Source organism: Gallinula chloropus (assembly GCF_964237585.1).
Source record: "Gallinula chloropus genome assembly, chromosome: 3".
Classification (NCBI taxonomy): Eukaryota; Metazoa; Chordata; class Aves; order Gruiformes; family Rallidae; genus Gallinula; species Gallinula chloropus.
Genome location: NC_140087.1, coordinates 24269970 through 24292116, shown reverse-complemented (window position 1 = coordinate 24292116; position 22147 = coordinate 24269970). Strand labels below are relative to the sequence as shown.

The 22147-nt window shown below is 41.5% G+C and overlaps 1 protein-coding gene across 1 annotated transcript in view; it reads left to right on the top strand.

Annotated features, from left to right (window-relative positions):
* MAP7 (microtubule associated protein 7) overlaps positions 1 to 22147 on the top strand; it is a gene marked incomplete at both ends in the record, with an annotated part of 104723 nt that overhangs the window by 75115 nt on the left and 7461 nt on the right. Inside the window, 11 exons of the mRNA XM_084261037.1 lie at positions 74 to 184; positions 5515 to 5628; positions 8931 to 9079; positions 11639 to 11754; positions 12171 to 12451; positions 15905 to 16088; positions 18142 to 18337; positions 19811 to 19912; positions 20202 to 20252; positions 20349 to 20406; positions 21591 to 21729. Of these exons, the coding sequence (XP_084117163.1) occupies positions 74 to 184; positions 5515 to 5628; positions 8931 to 9079; positions 11639 to 11754; positions 12171 to 12451; positions 15905 to 16088; positions 18142 to 18337; positions 19811 to 19912; positions 20202 to 20252; positions 20349 to 20406; positions 21591 to 21729 (1501 nt within the window). The remainder of the gene's footprint in view (positions 1 to 73; positions 185 to 5514; positions 5629 to 8930; positions 9080 to 11638; positions 11755 to 12170; positions 12452 to 15904; positions 16089 to 18141; positions 18338 to 19810; positions 19913 to 20201; positions 20253 to 20348; positions 20407 to 21590; positions 21730 to 22147) is intronic.

The window sequence follows — 22147 nt, the reverse complement described above, 5'->3', positions numbered from 1 at the left end:
CTCCCACTAGTGAGCTAGGAACTTGCACTACTGCATGCGGGCTGTCAATTAGCATTATCTCCATTTATTTTAGATCCAGACAGGCGGTCTGTTTCAACAATGAACCTTTCGAAACATGTTGATCCAGTCATTAACAAGCGGCTCTCCTCCTCATCTGCAACATTACTAAATTCTCCAGACAGAGGTACAGTTTCAAAGAAAAAAAGAGCAAGAAAGAATGTTCTATATTGATGTATTATTACATGGCACATAAAACAAGCTTCTGAAGTAATTTTCTGTACTTCATCTAAGTTGGGAGTGAAAAGACTTGAAATGTGAAACATAAATGATTGAACACTTTTTCCTGTGCAAAGAAATACATAATTCTTGGGTTTTTGCTTAAAACAAGAGAACTTACCTAAACAATCTTACTTCAGCAAATGATAAAAGCAGTGCTTCTGTCAGGTTTTTAGTAAATGAGGTACTACTATTGAAAGAATACATCACTCCATAGTGCATGCAATCATGTGTGACCTTTTATTTGCATTAGGCCATTTTGTCATTATTTTGTTTTCCTTCCTCCTTTGGTAGTAGTTCTTGAATGTCTAAGAACATGTTGCATGAAGCTTTCAAGCCTTATTTTATTTCCATTTTAAAAATTATTTTTACTGAAGACGTATGGGTGTTTTTCATATGGTCTGTTTATTGACTTTTTGTGTCCAGTTACTTTTCAAAGGTTGCTTTATTTCAGTGTATGTTTTTGATGTTTACAACTCTGCACAAATGATAAACCACCAAGCTTTTAAAAATTAATACAGCTGAATTGCTGCCTCTGTTCTGAGGATTTATAAGATTGAAGCATTGAGCTTAAAGGAGTTTTATGAAAGAATGTCTCTTGTATAACTGGTACAAAGAGCTTTACAGAAAAGTACTTGGTGGGGATTTTTTTGTCCTCTACTGAGAATGAGAAGTTCTGTCCCACTTCAATCCAGATCAGTGCATGTTTTAAAAAACAGTTTTTTAAATGGAATTTTGTTAGTGTTGCAAAACTGATTGATAGATGTCATCATTTGTGTGTCTTAACAAAGTACCATGTGTTATGTGTATGTTGGTATGTGTGTATCTGGTTGATTTGATGAGCCATGTTAATCCTAGTGGGCTGACCTATTGTAGTCTGGTGACTTGTGAAAAATATGGCATTATATTAGGAAATTATCTATTCCAAAAATCCAGCAGTGTTTTGCTCTAAATATTGGAATCCCGTCAGTGTGCATTTTATTAGCTTTTCAGGTGTGTGTATATATTTTTTTCCAGATGGTTGCTATTCTTTGCCAGGGTGTGCTTGTTTGAGGAGGGATCTTGGTGGGGGAAGAGCAGCAGGCATTAAATATGAAGGATTGTCTCTTTTATGGCTCGTAACTCATCAAATTCAGGAGCAGCTAGACTGAATAGCAAGCAGTCTAGTGGTAGAGAAAGTGAGAGAATATGGAAGTGATGGCCATATGTCAGAATTTTTAAATGTTGAAGCATTCTTTGCTTGGCATTTTCATCAGAACAGCACAGAGCTCTTCAAAAGACTCTTATTTCTCTCACAGACTCCAAGACAGAAAGCAAATTCAAACACTAAATACCGTCTTTCTTGTGCAAAGCCCTACACCTGAATCTAGGTGAGCATGTGTCTGGAGAAGTGCCACTGGTCTCTCCAACAACCTCAGCATCTTAAGGCAAATGCTTAAAGGGAAGGCTCTGTCTGCTCCCCACTTCACCTTCCAAAGGGCACCGGTCACGCTTTGGCTGTAGTGCATTCTCCTACCTGCAAAACAGAGAGCTGGAGATGAGGATGATAAGCTTACCCTAAGTGGCTTATAGCTGTCATCAAGAACATGTCTTCTGCTAAGCAGCACTTTTTTACAATTTGAAGGACAGGATTTTATTTTTTTTCCCAGCAAAAGGTAAAATTTTTCACTAAGTAATTGAATAAAAGACTGGTTAATCCCTTTTTAGGTGTAGTGTTGCAATATAGCTCTTTATCACAATTTTACAATCGGGCAGCTGGAACAGGCTGCTCATGATGCTTTTATGTTAGTGGCACATGTCTCAGTGAACACACAGTCAAGTAGAGAAAGCTGCTGTTGACCAATAAATTTGGGTAGCTGCTCTTTAAGGAAATGTAGAAATGTAGCAAGCTGATAATGCTAAAGGTGAGGCTGTGTTACACACTTTCTTAGTTTTGAAAAGCAACATTTGCACCATAGTTGTGTTCCTCTTCCTCTCTGGAGTACTCTTTCTTTCTAACAGGTGATGGTCTCAGCCATTGTATCACTTTATCTGGTGCTTTTGTAGAAGAAATTCAGGGACTGTTGAAGGAGAATTTAAGCATAGAGTAGTTGTCCCCTACCTACTCCTTACCATGTTTGTGGTGCTGTATGAGGAAACACCACTGTTACCAGTGAGAGTCTTCTTTGTGGTGCTCACCAGGAGACCCATTCAATCCCCGTCTCCCATCTGTTCCTAGAACTAATCAGATGCTGCTGTTTACTTACTTGCAATTTATTCTGCTGCTGCTAAGACAACTTTCCAGAGTTGAGTTGGTATATCCTGAAGACAAATACAGATGATTGTAATCAATTTCCTGTTGCCAGCTCCCTGGGACTTTGTGTGTTTTTCAGTTACGAGTTAGACTATAAAGATCTTTAATCTGCTTAAACTAACCTGCTTGCACCAGCTACCCTATGACAAATGTACTTCCTGTGTGGAAAGAAGGAGCAAACAGCCCTAAGAGTGATAACCTAAGGCAGCACAAGAACAAAAAATACCATTTCCCCTTGTCTTTCAGATGGTTTGAAGGACACATTTTGAAAAAAAAAACAAACAAACCTAAGTTGTTAAAAACAATTAATAAAGAACCCTCTGACCTCATTGTCTTAAAGTGTATCTTATTATAGGATCCTTTTTGTTTTGTATCCACTTTGCTTCAGTATGAGTTGGACATCGAAGTTAAGTTGTTCAGTGCATTGCGGTTTTAACACTCTTGGGCTTGGGCAAAAGTTTATTTAGCTGTTCTAGGTTACTGGTGATGTCAGTGACTGTTAGAATATGTATTGGAAGGGTCAGATATGATGCTTTCAGGAAGCTGTGTGTTTGGAAAATTCAGTATGTGATGGTTTCTGATCCACAAAGACAAGATGTATTTAAATGAACTCTGATCTAAACCCATTTCAGAGATTTAGGAAGGCTTCACTCCAAGCTCCTGGCTAAAATTATTTTGACGCCTCTGAATCAGGCTTGTTACTTAAATGGGGAAGAGAGGTTTTGTTGGTCTCTGTTACCTTACTGTAGGTGCATATCAGCTAGTTCGCTCCCACACTCTGCCTCAGTGCTGTTAGCTGGATGCCAGGAGCACACAATTGCTTTCAGTAAGCGATGTGGACGCAAAGCTTCCCTGTGTTAGGGGCAAAGAGAAAAGAGAATGAAACTAAACTCATCTTTAGGGCAAGTGACACGGGATAGGTAAGATGTGGCAGTTTGTTCTAACTCATTGGCCTCTTACCTGTGTCCTCTTGAGGCTACTTCATCTCTGGGGTTTCACATGTGATGTCTGCTGCTTGCCATCTTACGTGGTGACCTTTACTTACCAGCTGTTTGCAGCTGTACAGATGAACTCAAAGAAGTTGGCAGTATATATAGTACTGATTTCTTGGCCTAAAATTTCAGGGATTGCCTTCTGAAGCTGTATGATCTTTGTGTTCAAACTTATGGTAGAAGAGTTTCTCCAGATTCATCCATATTAGTGCCTGTGAGCCTCACCTAGTAAAGCCTGAGACCACAAAAAAGAATCTGTTGTCTTGCAACAGTAGCTTCAAGCAGTGATCACACTGAACATGGGGCCCAGAGAAGAAAGGCAGCAAAGATTTTACCATTATTGCATCCAGTTTAATGGTAGCTCTGTGATTTTTCTTCATTGTTAAATTACAAACTTAATGATAATGTCTGTGCTGTAATGGAGGTCTCAGTAGGGTATTTTGTGTCTCTCTATAATCTGTACCAATGCAGAACGGAACCATTAATCACAAAGAGCTGTGGCGGTAGTACATTGTGTAAGGACACTTACCCAGAGAACATGCTGTGTTTGAGAGTCCTATATTTCTATAGTAATGCCCCTTATTGAGTTAGCAGAATTTAGGGGAGCAATTTGAGAAGTGAAAAACAGCACTGAGGGCAGATTAGGCAATTATGTTTTCATAGGATGAGATTGAGATCGGCCCCTCTTTTCATGGGGCTCAGCGTGGAGTAGATTAAAGACAGATTCAGAGTTTATGGCTGTTAAAAGTGATGGATCTCTGCCTTTAAAAATGCAAATTAATCTCAAGTTTATTACAGCCAGTCACTTCAATAAACGTTTTAGAGACAGAACCTCATAAATTCAAGCTGCAGTGGTGTTGCTATAAACACCAAACTAAGGCCAATGAATGCTGAGATATTAGAAGACCTGATTTTGCATGCTACATCAAGATTATTGCTAAGCTTGTTATAATGAACTGCTGTGGGAACTAGTTGAACATTTTGTGTTGTGATGCTCATTGCAATACCATTTGTTGCATCTGAGTATCAAAGAAACGTCTAGTTCAATTTCAGAAGTAATTTATTGGGCTCTTTTGGTGACTATTTCACCAATAGCATTTAAATTTGAAACAAAAGAAGAACTTCTACAAGGCAAAATTAATATATTGACTAACTAAATTTGCACCAGACAATATAGGGAAAAGCAAGGCAAGGGAGTGATAGCAGCCAGATCAGGTGTAGTGTGTTTTCAAAGCAGACGAACAATGCAAAAAAGTTGGCTTTTATTACTGTTGTAAACTGAAAATTATCACTAGCAGGATTTTTTTTGACAGAGAATTAATGATCAGATATTCTTACTGTGTTCTGTGGCTTTACATATTACTGAGACAACTGTAGCTGCTGAGCTTGGTATGCACAGTTGAGGTGCATCGTATCCTTTTGCAATGCTTTGATAAAATCTCTTCCTTTGACACAATTTTGTGGTAGTAAGCAACCTTCTTTGTGTTTTCTAGCTAGGCTGGCAGGCTTTGGAAGGTGTTTTAGTGATTGGTCTTTTTCGTAACTGTGTACCTTACCTGTAGAAAGACACTGTGATACAGACATCTGTCAAAGTCTGTATTGAGGAGTGGCAACTGGTGTCCCAGTACAGAAGTTATCCTGTCATTCCTAATAGGGAATGTGGTGTATGTGCAAAATACCAGTATTAATTTGATAACAAGTTGCCATAATGCCACAGGCAGCAACACAGATTAAATGTTCAGATACGTATGTTCCTATAGGAATTCCTCTGCTAAAATGTAGTATGAATTAAATGCAAAACACTGAATGAGTGCATGTCTCTGATCTCAGAAGGACTATTTCAAGGTTTTCATGGTATGTAGTAGTGAGGAGGTAATACTAATGCTTCTGCAACAGGTAGTTAATTTGTGAAGTGTTTGATCTAACATCTTGCTTGTGTGCTGCACTGTTCAGCTCGCCGCCTGCAGCTCAGTCCATGGGAGAGCAGCATCGTTAGCAGGCTCCTGACGCCCACTCACTCATTCCTGGCACGAAGTAAAAGCACAGCTGCATTGTCTGGAGATGCAGGTAAACCTCTAAGAACAGAAGACCCATGGCTCAGCCCCTTATTTTTCCAGATTCCCTGTGGGATGTTGTAAAACTTAGATCTAATTATGTGGTAGCATCCCCTGCTTGAATGTTACATTGCATAACAGCATGAAAGCTCGTTTGTATGGTTGTTTGCTGTGCCCCTTTCTCATTCTCCCACCACCTCTTTCTTAATTCCTCTTACCTCTTCATCTATGCAATAAATGAATACAGCACACTCAGGGCAGCAACGTCATGCTGTCCATGGCTGTTTAGGGAAACCTGCACAATGTTGTAAAGAGCTGGTTCCGCACACCCACTGCTAAGGCTGTAAGCTGCTTGATGCAAAGATTAATCTCACACTCTATCAGGGCATTTCCCACATGGAACAAGTTAGACTTCTAAAAAATTAAGTCTAGGTTGCAGTGGATTTAACAGATGTGAAATGAAATGTGGTGTATTAGTGAAGTTTAATTATTGTAAAGTTCTTTGCCCAGCCCAGAACAGTTGTCTGATGTACTTACTGGGGGGAAAATTAACATGCAGAACTGTGAAAATATTACAACTTACAGCCCAAGCAAAACTGTATTGCAAAGATGAGCAGGGCATACTTGCTTATCACATGTTTTAGACAGGTGACAGCCGCCTCTTCTTTAATCATAGGATGTTTTATGATCCTGCTCTGGGGGCTTTACCATTACAATAGTATGTTGCTGCACATGCTGAATGCTCAAGGCTGGGCAGGTCTTTCCTGTCTGAAATGGACAGGATTTTTAGTCTAATTAAAGGACGTAGAAGGTAAGAAGGAATAGAGATCTACTAAGATTACTTTTAAAGAAGCTTTCATTTAAGAACTCTTATGACTAATTAAGCTGCAGTACACTTCCACAGGGGTGGCACTGTAGGAGCAAAACGCCTGGATGTTATTCTGCAAACAGTGGAATTAACAAGTACATAATTCATTTTCACTCTTGAAAAACAACAGTTTGTAAAATGAATACTTAATGTCATCTTCCAAGCAGGATATTGGAAATTCAGCTCTTCATTAGCAAAGTGTTGAGAAAGCAGTGTCAGTTTTCTAAGTGGTTGCTTTACTGAAGCAAGCTTGAAGATTTTTATTTTTTGTAACTGCTGTTGTTTATACTGCACAGTAAACTCTAGACTGAGCAGAATAGAGAGAAAGACAACGAATACGAGAAATGACTGATTTGTCAGTCATCAGTCTGAGATAATTCCCTGAAAAGCCTTCCTGGTGCTAACTGGAACTGTACCACCCAGAAGAATAATCCATCTGCTCATTGTTTTACAGGTATTATTCTCTAGGAGCAATAACTGCAGGTCCTTCATGCGGGACGCTTCCTGGAGATTAATGATCAGGTGGTGGTAATGGCTCACAGCGGTGCTCCGAGCACTCTGCTCATCCCAGCCTGTCATTATTCCCTAGAAAATTACCCTGCCCTTTGGCTGTAAAGATAAATTACAACGCAAAAGATCAAAATCAAATTAAATCTGGATTCATGCCCTTAAATTTTAAGTGAACTATTAGGGATATCCATCATAAGAGTACGCCTGGATCTTTTTAAATAACCCTCCAAAACCAAAACATGTTTAAAATAACTCCAAAAGCTCCTCTGAATAGCTGTAATCTTGTTGGTACAGGATTCACTGGGAGTGCTTCTTCCTAAAGCCTTGTTTGGCAACATCATAAATGAAAATGAACTGCTTGCCTTTTAATATGTATGATGTCATCCTCGGTGGTAACTTCAGGTAATCAGCACGCAGCAAGAGAATTGATTCACAGAGGGTGGGAACAACATACATTATCAACTGTTTAAAACATACGTTGTGCCACCGCTTCCTATCTGGTTTAGATACAGTCAACCCCCCCCCCAAAAAAACCCTGCAAGCAACTCCCCTTCTTGTTTCTCAATTTTTATTTATTTTTATTAACTCAGTCACCTTATAATACCTCATTAAACTTAAACTCCTATAAGTGATAAGGCAAGCATGAGTGCCATTGCTGTCACACTTACAGGAGACTCTCTTTATTCCTAAAGGTAATCTCTCAGTGCAGGCAACTTTGTGGCGTTAGTACTGTTAAGTCTGTGAGCTCTTCCTGTAACAGCAGCTGTGCTATTGTAAGACTGGGAGAATTAACTGTATGTGGAACTGCATTCTTCCAAGTGTGCTCAGAGAGGGATCTGCAGGCAAGAAGTGTTAGGTTTTTTTACCAAGGAAACTGAGGATATAATTGTCTCCTGCAAACAAAAAAAAAAGTGTGTAGGGAAGATACCATATAGAAGCCCTACTTTTTCTACAAGTAACGTGCTGAATAATAATTATGCTGAGACTATATTAAATGACAATGAAAAACAAACAGGAGCAGAGAGATAAAACTGTGCTGTAATAAAAAGAGTTTTCCCCAGGCTTCTACTTCAGTTAAATCAAGAGAAATTCCAAGAATACTTTGTGAAGAAGATCCCCAGATACATTTAGCAGTGTTATAATTCTCTTTGAATACAAAATCAGAGGACTGTGTATCTGGTAAACTGCCACCGGCAGGTCTTTTGGTAATAACCTTTGTCCTTGTGGAAGCCAGCAAAAACTGCCATCCTGCTTACTTAGATATTCATTTCCAAGTTTATTTATTTATTTTTAAATAATTTATTTATTTTTATTTATCAAGAAATAATAAAAGTTCTTAAATTGATGGTTTTCAAATATTCCTGAAAAACAAACATATCATTTGCTAGAAATTGTAGAGAGCAACTTTGGTTTTCCCAGGTGAAACTGTTTTGTATTGTTACTGTTTATTGATCTTTGTGTGTATGTCTCCTTTTATTTTCCTCTACTTCCAAGACCAATTAATAGGCATTCTGATTTTAGTTTGATTGCTTTCTATCCAGAATGTAATTAAAACTCATGTCAATGCATATACTAAACTAGCTAGTCAGACCAGTCATTGTGTCTGCTGCTTTTTCAGAACCACCAGTTGTATGAAAACTTAACATCGTTGTTATTTTTGACTACCCAGTTCCCTGGCATATTTCTGAATTTATTTAAAAGAAATAGTTTACAAATGGAAGAGGACCTGAGTGCCTAGGGAACTTGTAATCATTACTATATGTGTGGCCAAGCTAATGTATCAAATGATGGTTCTGACTTATTCCTCTGTGTATTAACACCTTCTTTCTTTTCTGTCTTTTTCGGTTGTTTCTGTTCCTGCTGGCTTTCCTTTCTCAACTCTCCAATGCTGCTCTGTAATTAAAACTAATAAATAACAAAACCAACCAACACCGTAGTTATCCCCATTTGTCCCCGTTCAGCATCTTGCAGCCCCATCAGTCCTCTGTCCTACAAGGCCATGAACTGTAGGAATCCAGGAGACCGAGCAAAACTCTATGCCTCTACTGATGCTGTTGGCCGTAGGAGAACAACACATCACGCTGGGGTAAGCATGCCAGTTGTCGGTAAGCTAGTGCCTCATGCCATGCCAACGCTGCTTGTTAGAACAGGAATCGTTGCAAGGGTACTTGACTGAGTCTGAGCCTCCTCTCCCCACCCCCTCCGATTTGTTTCATAGTTGGCTGGGTTTTAACTGAGATGATACTTTGTGGTGTTACAGCCTGATTATCCACCAAAGAGTCTGCATGGAAAAACAGCGTGTTTGCAGAGTGGCTGCCTTAGCTTCTCAGGAGGCACAGAGGCAGTCAGAGAGTGTGCCCTCTTCTCAGGTGGACTTTTTGCTGCCTTCTGAGGTGTTGCAGCTTTTCCCTCAGTGGGAATCTGGTTTTGTTTTCCTAGCAGCCTGTTTTTAGAAAGCCTATAGAGCTTCTGAAGCCTGCAGAAATTCAGCTGAGGTTCTGGGATAAAGAGAGGGGGAAGGCATACACTCACATGTGTCTGGGTATATAAGCACACAGAACACTGTCAGTTCAGCGTGACTTTCTTAGGATACCGGGCTAATAACCTTTTCCTTGTTGAGAGGGAAGAGGTTGGCTTAGGAGCACGGTTTGTAAGCGAGGCTTCCCATGGGTCATCGCTCATTCTGAATGCTTTGGTAGCGGTACTGTGACCGATCTGAGCTTTCAGGGAGAATCATACAGTGTGGTACAGGCTGACTGAATCCATGGGGACTGTGCTCCAAGCCAACGGGATGCAGCCAGCTCCAGTTGGAGATCGTTTGCTGAATGTGAGCAGTTACATTTTTCCTTGTACTCCACAGCCTGGGTTTGTTTCAGTGTGGGAAGAGTGAACTCATCTCTTCAAATGATTGTGTAAGAGGTGCTTGCATTTTCATTTGCCCTGATGGGCAAAATTTCAAGAGGCAGTGCTGCTAATGACGTCTGTGTTGGAAGTAGTGTTAACGAAAGCCGCGTGAATCACAGCCAGTATGTAATCTTTCAGACATGTGGTAGTGTATTGGCGTTTAAGTTAAAGCACAGCATTGGGATGTATCTGTAGAGAAATCTCATGTGTATGTGCACAGTGCATTGCAATCTCCAGGGCAATCTGTTTAGCACCTCTTGGGTCTTTTTCATTGTGAGTTAGGTAGGGTTTCATGTAGGGTCTTTGTGTTTCGGTGTTGGGCTCATTCCCCACCCCACACCCCCCAATTAAAAAATAGAAAATTTGATCCATTTTAGTAAAGGAGATACTATAAAAACTTTGTTAATACAAAATGAAGGAGTTAATAAATGTTTTCAGCAGCCTGTGTGGTATTTTTGAGGCTAATGAAGTAGATCCAGCATACAGAGTTACTGCTAGGGAGCAAAAGTTCTTCATTGTAATGTGTTTATTCTGGCTGTCTGTGCTTTGATAACTCAAGTGATTATCATCATATTCATCAGTAGATGTCTGGTAAATAATAATGCCAAAGAGCTAACTAATTACTCTTGAGTAATGACTTGAGGATCGAGAGCATTATTGCCAATATTAGGCAATGTGTTTGTCAATTTAAAATCCTGATTTTAACCACAATGACCAAACCCCCCTCCCTTGGATTTATGAAGATAAACAAAGGGTTTATGTGCTCATGAAGTTGTTTCCAGTTGTTAACTTGGTTTTTGGTTCAGGAGTTGAGCATTGCAGAGCTCTCAGCTACTGATGCGCTAAGGCAGCGTGACATTGCATGCTGTGGGGCTTGTGCTTAAGCCCCAGAGAAGGGGGTGAGTAGCAACCCCTCTGCATCATGTTGGTGGAGTGGCAGCTGTGTGTACTCTCCAGCATTCCCGTTCTTCAGACTCACAGAGTCTGAGCTCATTATTCCAAAACCCTGAATTTTTTCATCTACAGTTAAATGGAGGAAGAATGTAATTGCTTAAATTCTGATATATTCCTTTACTCCACTAGTTCTGTTACTACAAAACAGAGCTGTAAGAGAAATATTGAAAAAAACAAAATCCTGAGGTGAGAAATAAAGAAGGAAAAAAGGAAATTGCTACCCAGTGTAAGAGTCAATGGCAACAAAGTATGTGCTGTGGAATCATCCAAGTGAAAGAGAATAGGCTAATGGTTATACCATGCTTGAGGTCTTAAAGGCCATCTGTGGTCTTCATATATAAGCCTGAAAGCAGAAAGTTTGTTCTATATAGGGACCATGACTGCGTGTGAGCTCTGGGGAGGGTGGGTGTTTTGCTTTTTCTTCAACTGAAACGCAGGGTGTGTGGGAGCAGCGGGAGGTGCTGTGTGGCAGCCGGCAAAGATCAAACCATACACGGTAGTTTTTCACCTGGGTAAAAAATAAACCTCTGCAAATCAGGCCCACTCATCTCAGGACAGTAGAGAGCACGATTAAGCAGCATTCTTGTAAAATGTGTCTTTACTGACAAAGATGGTGGCCGATTACAGGAGCTGTATTAATGAACTTGTTAAACAGGCTGGAGAAGCTACTGACCCGGCGCTGCATTTTCTCAGCCCCCCAGCCCCTCATCCTTAACTGAGCTTGCTTTGCTTTCTTTAGCCGTGTGAACTCTGGCTTGACTTTGTCTTTTTGTTTGCTGAACTGTAGACTGACAAAAAAGAAAAGGAGAGAGACCATTTCTCATCCAGCTTCTCAACCAGCTTTAAAGGAGGTCATTTTTCTTCCAACCCCAAAGCTAGATCACCAGCTCCCTCTCCAGTTTGGTAAGCCAAATACATGCTTAGCTGGAGGTGGAGCTTTAGGCAGCTGTGATTGTCCTATTAATTAAATGTGAAACAGTGCAATCTTACCTGGTGATGCAGATGTTTTCTCTTTGCAACAAAGACGAGACAGTCCTGTGTCTTAGAAAAATATTACTGCTGCTTTGTGGAAGGAGGAGGAGGAAGAAGTTGTTACCTGGTTTCTTCCCTCTTGACTGGGCTCAGTGCTTACACATCTGGAGTTGCAAAGAGAAGCGTTTTGCATATGAAAGCCAATCGCTTGCTCCAGCAGTCCTGCTTGATAGTGGAGAAATAAAGAAGTTGTTTTACTCTTAGTGATTGTAGATGTAGAGGTGATACGTAGGTGGTGTCCAGCAGAACGTGTCTGATAGTGATTGTCACTCTTTGTGGTTACACAGGCATGCATCGAAGTCTTTGCCTTTTTTGCCTGGCACACCCAAGCAGATCACTTCCCCACCTGGTTCCTCCAAAGTTTCTTCTGCTCAGGCACGTCCTCCTTCTCCTGGCAACATTCGACCAGTCAAAAAAGAGGCCAAACCAGAGAGTGAAAAGAAAAGACCAGAAAAGGAGAAGGAAAACACCAATGAAGAGAGAACAGAAGAGGGTAAGGGAACTTCAGCAGCTGCTGGAGAATCTGCAAGACAAGAAGAACTCGGTGTCCAGGCAGAGCTTGCTGAAGGTAAGGAGAGATTGTTCTTTAGGTTAAGTAATGTCTGAGAGTCTCTTACATTCTTCCCTCTCTTTCTCTGAAACAACGTAGCTTTCAGTAGTTTTCTGTCAAATGTTAATATAAATTCTTCACAACATTCCTCCAGATTTATGTACCTTGATGAAAGTGTAAACAGGTTGAAGTTCTCCTGCTTGTAACAGTCAAAACAACAAGTAGACCTGTATTGCACAATGTGACTTCTCTGCCCCTTTGGACTGTGGTTTTTTGTCACTCGCTTCATGATACAGCTTCTTTTCAAGTGCTGAAATAGGATAATAGTGATCTGAAGAGTAATGGTACAGGAAGCCATCAGGTGAGATAGTGTGAGCAGTGAGTGTGTCCAGCTCTGCTAGACACTCAGTACAGTGGTGCTGGTAACACTACAAGCTTACCTATATATATACATATATATATGTATACATATGTATAGGTAAGCTAGTAGTGTATATATATATATGTGTGTATATATATATATATATATAAAATAGGTTTGTTGTAGCAGACATTTCAGTCGATTGTAAATACAGCGTAAGTTGTCTGTCTTCTGACGGATGGGATAGAATGGCCATTGTGACCATCTGGATTCCCCAAATTACTTAGGATTCTGAATTTAAAATTCACGGATTCCCCTGTGATTGTCCTTCAGAAAACACTTTTAAGTACTAATAATCCTTCATTTAATTACAGGTTGTGTAGTTGGGGGTTGTTCTTCTGCAAGAAGACCTGATGTGAATTGATTTCTTTGGCTAATAGGTTATTCTACAGCAGTTCCGGTCTGATACCCAGGTCCTACCGCACAAGGTGCAACCCTATAGAAAGCTTGGAGGATGATGATAATCAGACACATCTATTGTTCCTGGGCATGTAAAGAAGATAGGAGATAATTGCCATGTAAACATGGGTTTTCACTGCTCTTCTGATAGCATTTTGCCCGCTTCCTTGTAAGGAGAAAGCTTCCTTTTTAAAAGGATTTCAGGGTTACCACTGAGATAGCTGCAAAGGTTTACAAGCTGTAGTTCCAGAGTACAAGGTGCAGACCCTAGAAAGCATCCTCCTGCTCATTTGACAGTTTGTTTCAGGAGGAAGAGAGGCTCTGTCTTTGCAGTCAGTCAATATTTAGGTTTCTGACAAGGTCACTTAGTATGGAAGCAGGTTATGGGTGATCAAGACATTTACAAGTGCAGTAGTTTTTATTCACAGCAGAGTAACACGTGGAGAGGCACAAAAGAGAAGGCTACTATAGGTCAAAGTGGTGAGCAGCACTTCAAATTGGATGTCTTTTGCCAAAGCCAGAGGAAGTGGTGGTTGGGACCAAATATGGAGACCTCAGAGTAATCATTTTACATGTCAGGTGAGAGGACAGGCTTTGTTCTGCAGAGGGAGGCCCAAACTGCCAAAATGTAGCCACTGGCTGAGTGCAAGAGTCTAGAGAGGGACAAGTACAGCATTTGGGGATACAGGGGCATTGCTGATTGTCCTAGGTCTCTGCTGCAGGTGAACATAGCTGATTTCTGCCAGTTACCTGAACTGGCTTTTAACCTGTCTGTCTCAGCTGCCCACTAGCTGTGTAGCTATAGGAGCCCAGAGGCCAGCAGGTAGTGATCACTGGTGGAGCTATGCAAGCTTTTGGAAGCAAATGTCACGTGACTTTACTAATACCAGCAAAGTTTTAAAGGTATTTTGGGTGTGCTTGTGCGAGCTGTTGCTGCCTTTTCTCACAGCCAGGCAGGTGTGCATGAAGCAGGCTACTTGTTGCATGGCCAGCTTCAGCACCTGAGGCAAGGAGGGAGCCCCACACAGCACAAAGGTGTGCTCCCTTCAGGAGTGTGGCCCTGCCTTGGTCTGTGTTAAAAAGGCCAGAGGGCCAAGGTGCAAGAACTCTGTTGTTTATGTTGTTTAACTGTTGCAGCCAGGCTCTCTGGTATGTCCTGGCTGTAATTGCAGCGCTGCATTTTCTTACCTTCTTTTCCTAGGGCTACTAAAGCATAGCTCTAAAGGGCTCCCAAGCTTTAGAGTCATCAAATTATGTAACTTTTTATATTGCCCATCCTGGTTTTTGGAGTTCCCAACTACATCTTGGAGGTTAGCCCAGGCCTGGACTGTTCCCTAGGGATGGAACGTTCCCATTACCTGTTTTGGTAGTGCGGAGGTACGCTGTTGTGGTGGAGGCTGACGTGTGCCACCTTACCTCTGAGCTAGAGAACAGGCCATGGCACTATTTAAATGACTGGTGTACATGTGTCATTTGAATTCAAGGTGAAAGCCCTGAAGCAGTTCTAGAAGGACCTGCATAGTTTTTACGTGATAGAATAGGGGAGCAGAGAGGTCAGCAAATGTGGATTTTCAACAGAGAGAAAGTAGCTGAATTTGTGTTTGTGTGGTTGACAGGGTGTGTGGTGGGGGGCAATCAGGGAAGAAACTCCTCCTGGAAATTGTTAGTGAGGTGAGGGAAATGCTGCAACATCCCAAAAGATGGTTAGAAATGTAGATTTAAATTCTCCTCCTGGCTGTTCCTGATGATTTGTTTTACATGTATCTTCCCAGGCTCAGAATCTGATTCCATTGCTGGTTCTAAGTCCTCCTTATCTGTGTTTGCATTACCAGATGTGGTCACCTTGGGAAATGCTTCCTTCAGTTAGCTTGTGTATTGGTAATGCTCCCTGGCCTCTAGAGATAATGTACAGTTGAAGCATTCTGTACCTGCACCAGGCAAATTTACAGACATGTTAACTAGTGTTTTAGTTCAGAAAGAAACAACTGCAAAACTTTTTCTACCAGGTGGCCAGAGCTGGTCCTGGGAAAAGACTTCATATGAAGGCACTGTTAAGATTTGAGCCACAAGCCTTAGTTCACCAGTAGTGGCAAAGCTTGTTAAGAAGCTGTGTTGTGGTCCCCCAAGTTGCCTCAGGCTGGAGTAAATGCAACACTGACCATAGTTTGTGTCCTCCCCTTACTGCAGATCACTTCAGATAGTTGGTGTCTGAGATCACCAAGTCACCAAAAGTGATTGGCCCATCACCAAAAAGTATGGCTCTGCTTTTCAGATGTAGACTATTAGACAGAAGAAAATATGATACCACATTGTTTCTTTTGAGCTCTCCAAATAGATTTGGGCAAACATAGGAAATGTGGTGGTAGGCACTTGCTGAGTCAGTGTAAAACCTCTTGAGCATCTGTTGGCATTTATTCTTCTGACAGAAAAGGTGGCTTAACCTTTCAACTGCATCTGCTTTCACATACCCTCTAAGAACTATCCCTTAGGGAATATGAACCCCTAGCATCTAGAAATTATTTCCTCCTCTGAATCACTTATAAAACCACCTAAGCTTTTTGCAGAGTATTTGAAGTTATTTTCCTTTTAGAAAAAGCGTCATCTTGGCTGTTGTGTCTGTACAAACTAGTTTTCCTTCCCATCTGTTTCAGCAGCCAGCCCATCCTTACCTCCTGCTCCACCAGCTCTTTCTCCACCCCCAGCACCTGCCAAGACCTCTGCAGGTACAACTGACCCTGAAGAAGCAACAAGGCTGCTGACTGAGAAGAGGCGCCTTGCCCGTGAGCAGAGGGAACGGGAGGAGCAAGAAAGGAGGGAGAGAGAAGAGCTTGAAAGGTAATTCTGGACCTCTTCAGGGGAGAAGAGATGGCTTTAGCAGCCTCCTGATAGTGTCTTGCATGTGATATGTGAAGCACAGTACTGAAGTGCAGGAGACGCAAATTTGGTTCCCCAACTTCAAAATAAGAATTTTCCTATTGGGATCTTTCATAGGTGTGATATGTATCTACATGGATCTGCAAGGTTCTAATTTATCCCACACAGAGCTTTAAAATAGGGCAGAAGGAGAGAGCAGATCCTTGCTGTAGTGATCCATTGTTCCCTCAGAGATTAACAAAGCTATACTTGTTTATTCCAGCTAGGGAACTCGGCACGGCTGTGACGATGTGGGACAAAGTCTCTTACTTTGCATTGCAAGGTCTCTACCATGAGTGGTGTTTAGGTGTCCTACAGATGTGACTCAAAGCTCTTTGTTTTCTTATTTGAAATCAAGACCCCACAGCAGTTTTGGAGAGTAGAATCATAGAATGCTTTAGGTTGGAAGGGACCTTTAGAGGTCACATAGTCCAACCTCCCAGTGGTAAGCAGGGACATCTTCACCAGATCAGGTCGCTCAAAGTCCCATCAAGCCTGACCATGAATATCTCCAGGGATGGGGCCTCCACTACATCTCTGGGCAACCTGCTCCAGCAATCTACCACCCTCATGTTGAAGAACTTCACGGATGTTGTTTCTTACTTTTCTACTAGCAAATGAGTACCCCATCTAGATACTTCTGACTCTGGCTATATTGTGAGCTGAGCACCTTTTCAGAGGGATGCCATGCCTCTGGATTTTGTTCTTTAACCACATTGCTGAACCTGGTAGCAAGGTGGGACTGCTTAAACTAGCCTGGCTTTACAAAGGCTCACAACACGGCCCCTCTCAAAAATGGTTTTAAAGAAAATAAACTGCTGTTGCATAAGAGTAATATGGTGAATAAATACTAAGGTTGATGGAAAATAAAAGGTAAAGAATAATCAGCTTTCACAGTGAAAGGAGTTTTTGGTCTCCATTCAGTGCCTTCAGAAATGAACTTGAAAATATTGTGGCCAGTGAGATAATGCTGGTTTTCAGTGAGATAAAGCAGTTGGGAAGAGTTTCAGATGTATCATATATTGCTGAAATATAAAATGGAAGTTGAAATGGAATACTGCTAAGCCCAAAGGAATGTGTATAAGGAAATAATCCTAACAGCTCATGTGGTGGTGGTCTCTGGGCTGATCATTTCTGAGGAAAGAGATCTTGTTTGGAGTTGACCGTATGAAAGAATAAGGGAGTCAATGGTCAGCAAATTAAATGAACTGCTTTGAGTTGCTAGAAAGGGAGAACAAAATGCAAATGTTCTGATCTATCCAGGCTGAATCCATTTTTGAGATAGTAAAATCAGTAAAACTAGGAAAAATTAGTGAAGACAGATGTCAAGGAAGATCACAAGTACAGAACAGCTCTCAACTGAAAATCTACTGAACAGGTGAGGCCTCTTCAGCTGGGAAGGCCATCTGCCCTCAACTTCCGAGTGGAGATATGATGTGATATGATATCCTAAATAATTTGGTTAACATCAAAGGTGAAGAGGTCAGGTTATTCACTGGCATAATACAAGGAGGAGGGGCATTAAGTAAGGTTAGGAAGGAACATTCAGAAATCAGCATGACTGGATACTTCAGGAGCCATTGCCACAGGATACGGTGGGTGCTGAAAATGTAATGCTGCTTCAAAATACATTTACATGAAATTACAGAGTGTTTTGCAAAATGTATTAAAGTTTCTGATTCAGAAAGTATCCAAGTCATAGACCAGTGGAAGCCAGGCATGTGCTGGAGAAGTGTTGGTATTGTCTTGCAAAGCTTTTATGTTCCACAGGACTTCATCTTTTCTTCCTGCTGGAAGCAGAACAACTTGGCTTGACACAGTTCAGATGTTTTGATGCTCTTATAAGACACCAGTGCAACTTCTGTTGAGCTGTTCTGCAGTGCTGGTGTCTTGGGTCAGGAACCTGGCAGTTTGGTTCCCCCCCCCCCCCCCTCCTTTTTTTAACTTTTATTTCTTGATGGCCTCATAATTGCAGGCAAAAGAAGGAGGAGCTGTCACAGAGGATAGCTGAAGAAAGAGCTCGCCGAGAAGAAGAAGAAGCTCGCCGGCAGGAGGCGGAGAAGAAGCGGAAGGACGCAGAGGAGGAGCGGGAGAAGGAGGAACGGCTGCGCCGACAGGCAGCAGAGAGGGAGCAGAGGGAGCGAGAGGAGATGGAGCGCCTTCAGAAACAAGTACGGTCCCCTCCTGGAATTTCTGAGCCAGTCTGGCTGGCAGCACATGGGAGAAGCAGCACATCTTATGCAGCACCTAGATTAGGGGGATATCTAAAATTTAAATGCTGTATATGAAGTGAATGGCATTGTGGCAGAGTTCATTCCATAGAGTGGTTCAAAGAGTAAAGCTAATCCTTCTTGGGAAAGCAGGCAGTAGGGAGTTGAGGGGGTCTTTTATTTTGAACAAATTCTTTTCTATTCCTGATAAATTGTGAGAACAGTTATATTGGGGGATTTTTAATGAATGATGTTACACCAGAGCACATTTGTCCCCACATTTACAGAAGGACTAGATGCCCAGGTAACTAACCATTCAAGGTGTTGGAGACATAGCGCTGCAGAGTTCTAATACCATACCCTAAGTTGCTTTTGTGTGTGGCTGGTGGCCAGGGGTAGGTTTTGATCACTTTAAGCCAAGGAGAACCTTTGCTTGGTGCAGTCCTTCTGAACTCAGAGCAGCTACTCATAAGAGATAAGAGTAAATAAATAAAAATAACCGTTTTTCAAGTTCTCTCATTTTTGATGGGCCCAATACCAGTGTACTGACTTTGGGAGAGGCTATAGTAAGCATTTTGGATAGGATTCTTCTCTTCTCACGTGGGCTTTCTAACCCCCAAAATTCAGCACTTCAGTCTGCCTCCTAGACATATTTTTTTCTTCTGATATGTAATTAAATGTATGCTTCTGAAAATAAATGTTTGAAGGACTGTGCTAGTGAATATAGCTTAGAAATAGCAGTTTTCTTTTCCAGAGGTACTCTGCTTTCTTTGAAATGCTAAACTGAGGTACATCCCCCAGATGGATGGATGGATGGATGGATGGATGGATAGATATGACATGTGGCCAAGTGGTTGGTTTTTTTTTTATTTTACAGCTGTAACAAATGATCTGTTGCAGTAATGTCGTTGTACAACACTCTCCCTGTCAGGGAGAAAGGGTCTATGTTTAATTAAAAAAGCAGGAATGGGAAGCTTGTGCCAGTGGACCTGTGGCTGTTTGTCCTTGGTCTCATGAAGTGATGACTCTATTGGCCAAATAAATCTTTCTACTGCTTTGACGTGACTCTCATAAACATCTACCACTCAAAACATGAATCTTTAATACTCTCCTTACTGCTGTGTCAGTGCTGAAGGTTAGGAAATGTATTTCTGGTTTGTCATTTGGTGTGCTTTCATGCTCACGTGTCCCTGCACAGGCACAGGACCAAATGTGACGTCCGTTGTTTAGTTACGCATCTCTTCGTGCTGTGCAGAACATGGACATGAATCAAGCCACATGCAGTTCAGTCGGAAAAGATCACTCGTGACTTGTAAACCCCAAAAGTGTCTTTTCAGGGTGTTGGCAGCCGTGTCAGTGAAGCAGATATCAGTGTGTATCTGTCCTTACACAGCACGTTATTCCTCACTGCTTTTTCTTTTCCCACCAACTCAGAAAGAAGAGGAAGCTCGCCTGCGGGAAGAGGCGGAGCGCATTCGCTTAGAACGGGAAAAGCATTTCCAAAGAGAAGAGCAGGAGCGCTTGGAAAGGAAGAAGGTAACTCAGTACATGCAGAGAAACTGTAATTCATTTTGCCATAGCAACTTGCCTCTACTTCAGCTGTAGAAAGTTATCCATGATATATATGTGCTCTCAGAAAAGCTGTGGTCCTCAGCTGCATAGCCTGACATGAAAGCAAAGGGAATATTGCCAACAGTAATACATAATTCATCTTTTTGGCAATAAACAGATGCAGCTGATAAATGACAAGCAGTTGTGGCTTGGGAGAGAGATTTTTAAATAAATGCCAGCAAACGTTATTTTACCCTTTTTTATTTCATTCTAGAGGCTTGAGGAGATCATGAAGAGAACTAGGCGTGTGGAAGCTGTGGATAAGGTCCGTGCTGCTAATTAATGTGTATAAATACTGGACACGTTTCACTTCTGTTCCCTTGTGCCATTTTTAATTTACAAAACTGTCCTTCCTTTGTAGAAACCCAGCGACCAGCAGAACGGACACATATCAAAGGCAAATATTTCTGGAGAAGCAGGTATTGTGTTTATTGTGCCCCCAGCACAGCCTGTGAATAAATGCTGACTAAGCACGGGGACTGGAGATGAGAGTTCTGAAATGTGGCATGCTACTTGCAGTGAAGAAAACAGTGAGAGGAGTCTAACTGAAATCTGAGGAAACCTCATTAAACCAAGTTTAATTATTTATGAAGTGAAACTCAAATTATTTTAGAATCTGATCATAAAAGAAACTGATTCTATGGTTTCTCTTGCATGTAGTACTAGAGATGTGGCTGGTGCAGACTTAGTCCTTTTCTTGAAGGATAATTTCATCTCAGTCGTCAAAACAAACCGTTCCTTATTCTAAACATCTCTCTGGGATGACTTCTGCACCTACTGCATTACTCACTTGGTCTTATTTTCTTCTTTCTTTTTGTTTTCCCCCCAAAACTTCAGCTCCTAGAAAAGCTTCATCTCCCTGTCACACCCACACTCTCAGCCTTCCCTTCTGTTCTGTTCCCTCTTTTTTTTTTTTTTCCCTGATAATTTTAGTTAAGGTTTTATATAAGACTTTAATATTTACAATAAAGGAAGAAAAATAAAATGTATCTCATATTCAACAATCACTGAGTCTGAATCAGTGCTATTTAAAGATACCCAAGTAAAGCTATCTAATGGCTTCTCCTGTCATAGTGTCCTAGGGTAACATTAACTGAGGTTATTCTTTTTCTCCTTTGTATTTGAGTTGAGTAGTGGGGGAGTTAGGTAACAGTACTGGCAGATGTGCAACTCCTTCTCTTGATGTTTAAAGTGAATGCTGTAATTAGCGATGCCAGGAAACTTCCAGACACCGATTTCATTAGGTGTCTTTGGAAGTTACTTGTTTTTCATATTATCTTAGGGGGAAGAAAGGTTTGTGAACTGCTGTTGCACCTGGGATACCACCTTTTGCTGCAGGGACTGTTGAAGGTGCTATAAACCATTTAAATAAGTCTTGAAACTCTTAAGTGGCTCTACAACCTGTGACTAGCACTTTCTCTCCAGAGGCAGAAGACAAGTGATCAGTTTCCTAAGGCACAGGAGAATTTGGACCTCCATTTCCCCAGGCCAGAGGGATTGCTTTTGAAAACTGGAGCTTTGTCTCTTGTAGGAACTGTTTTGCCCTAACCTGCAGGTGGATGGATGTTGCTTGGTTTAATGAAAACCTGTTTTGTCTCTCCAGTCATCACAAGTCCTGCATCTCCCCTGGAGCCTGCGGGAGGACCTCAGCTTCAGCACGCAACGCAACCTCCGCACAACGGGACACCCGCCCCCTGCACGCATGTGATTGTGCCGCATCCGCCCCCCGTAAATATGGACACGTAAGGACATCGCGAAGTACTGCGGGGTGTTTGGAGCATGAGGGCTGCCAGACAGAGTTCCAGATCTGTGTATGCATTAACTAAGAGACAGCTGCCTGGCTTCCTGTTTATTTTTATCTTTTCCTGTGTTCAGGAAAAAACTTCACCAACTTTTTTTTAATATATATATATTTATATTTATTATATAAAGCCCCTATCTCTGTATTGATAAACGTTCTTTGGAACCACTCTGAACTTCATCATCTTCCTCATCATTAGCAGTAACCTGCTTTTACCAATCGATAGGCAAGCACTTCAGCACGTTCTTGCAACGTTTGGACCAATGTGGTGTTTGCCAGCAATTAGTGCAACAACACAAAGAACTTGTTTTCCTGTTCCTTTCCATGAAGTAAGCTCAGGGAAGAGACCCACTCTGGAT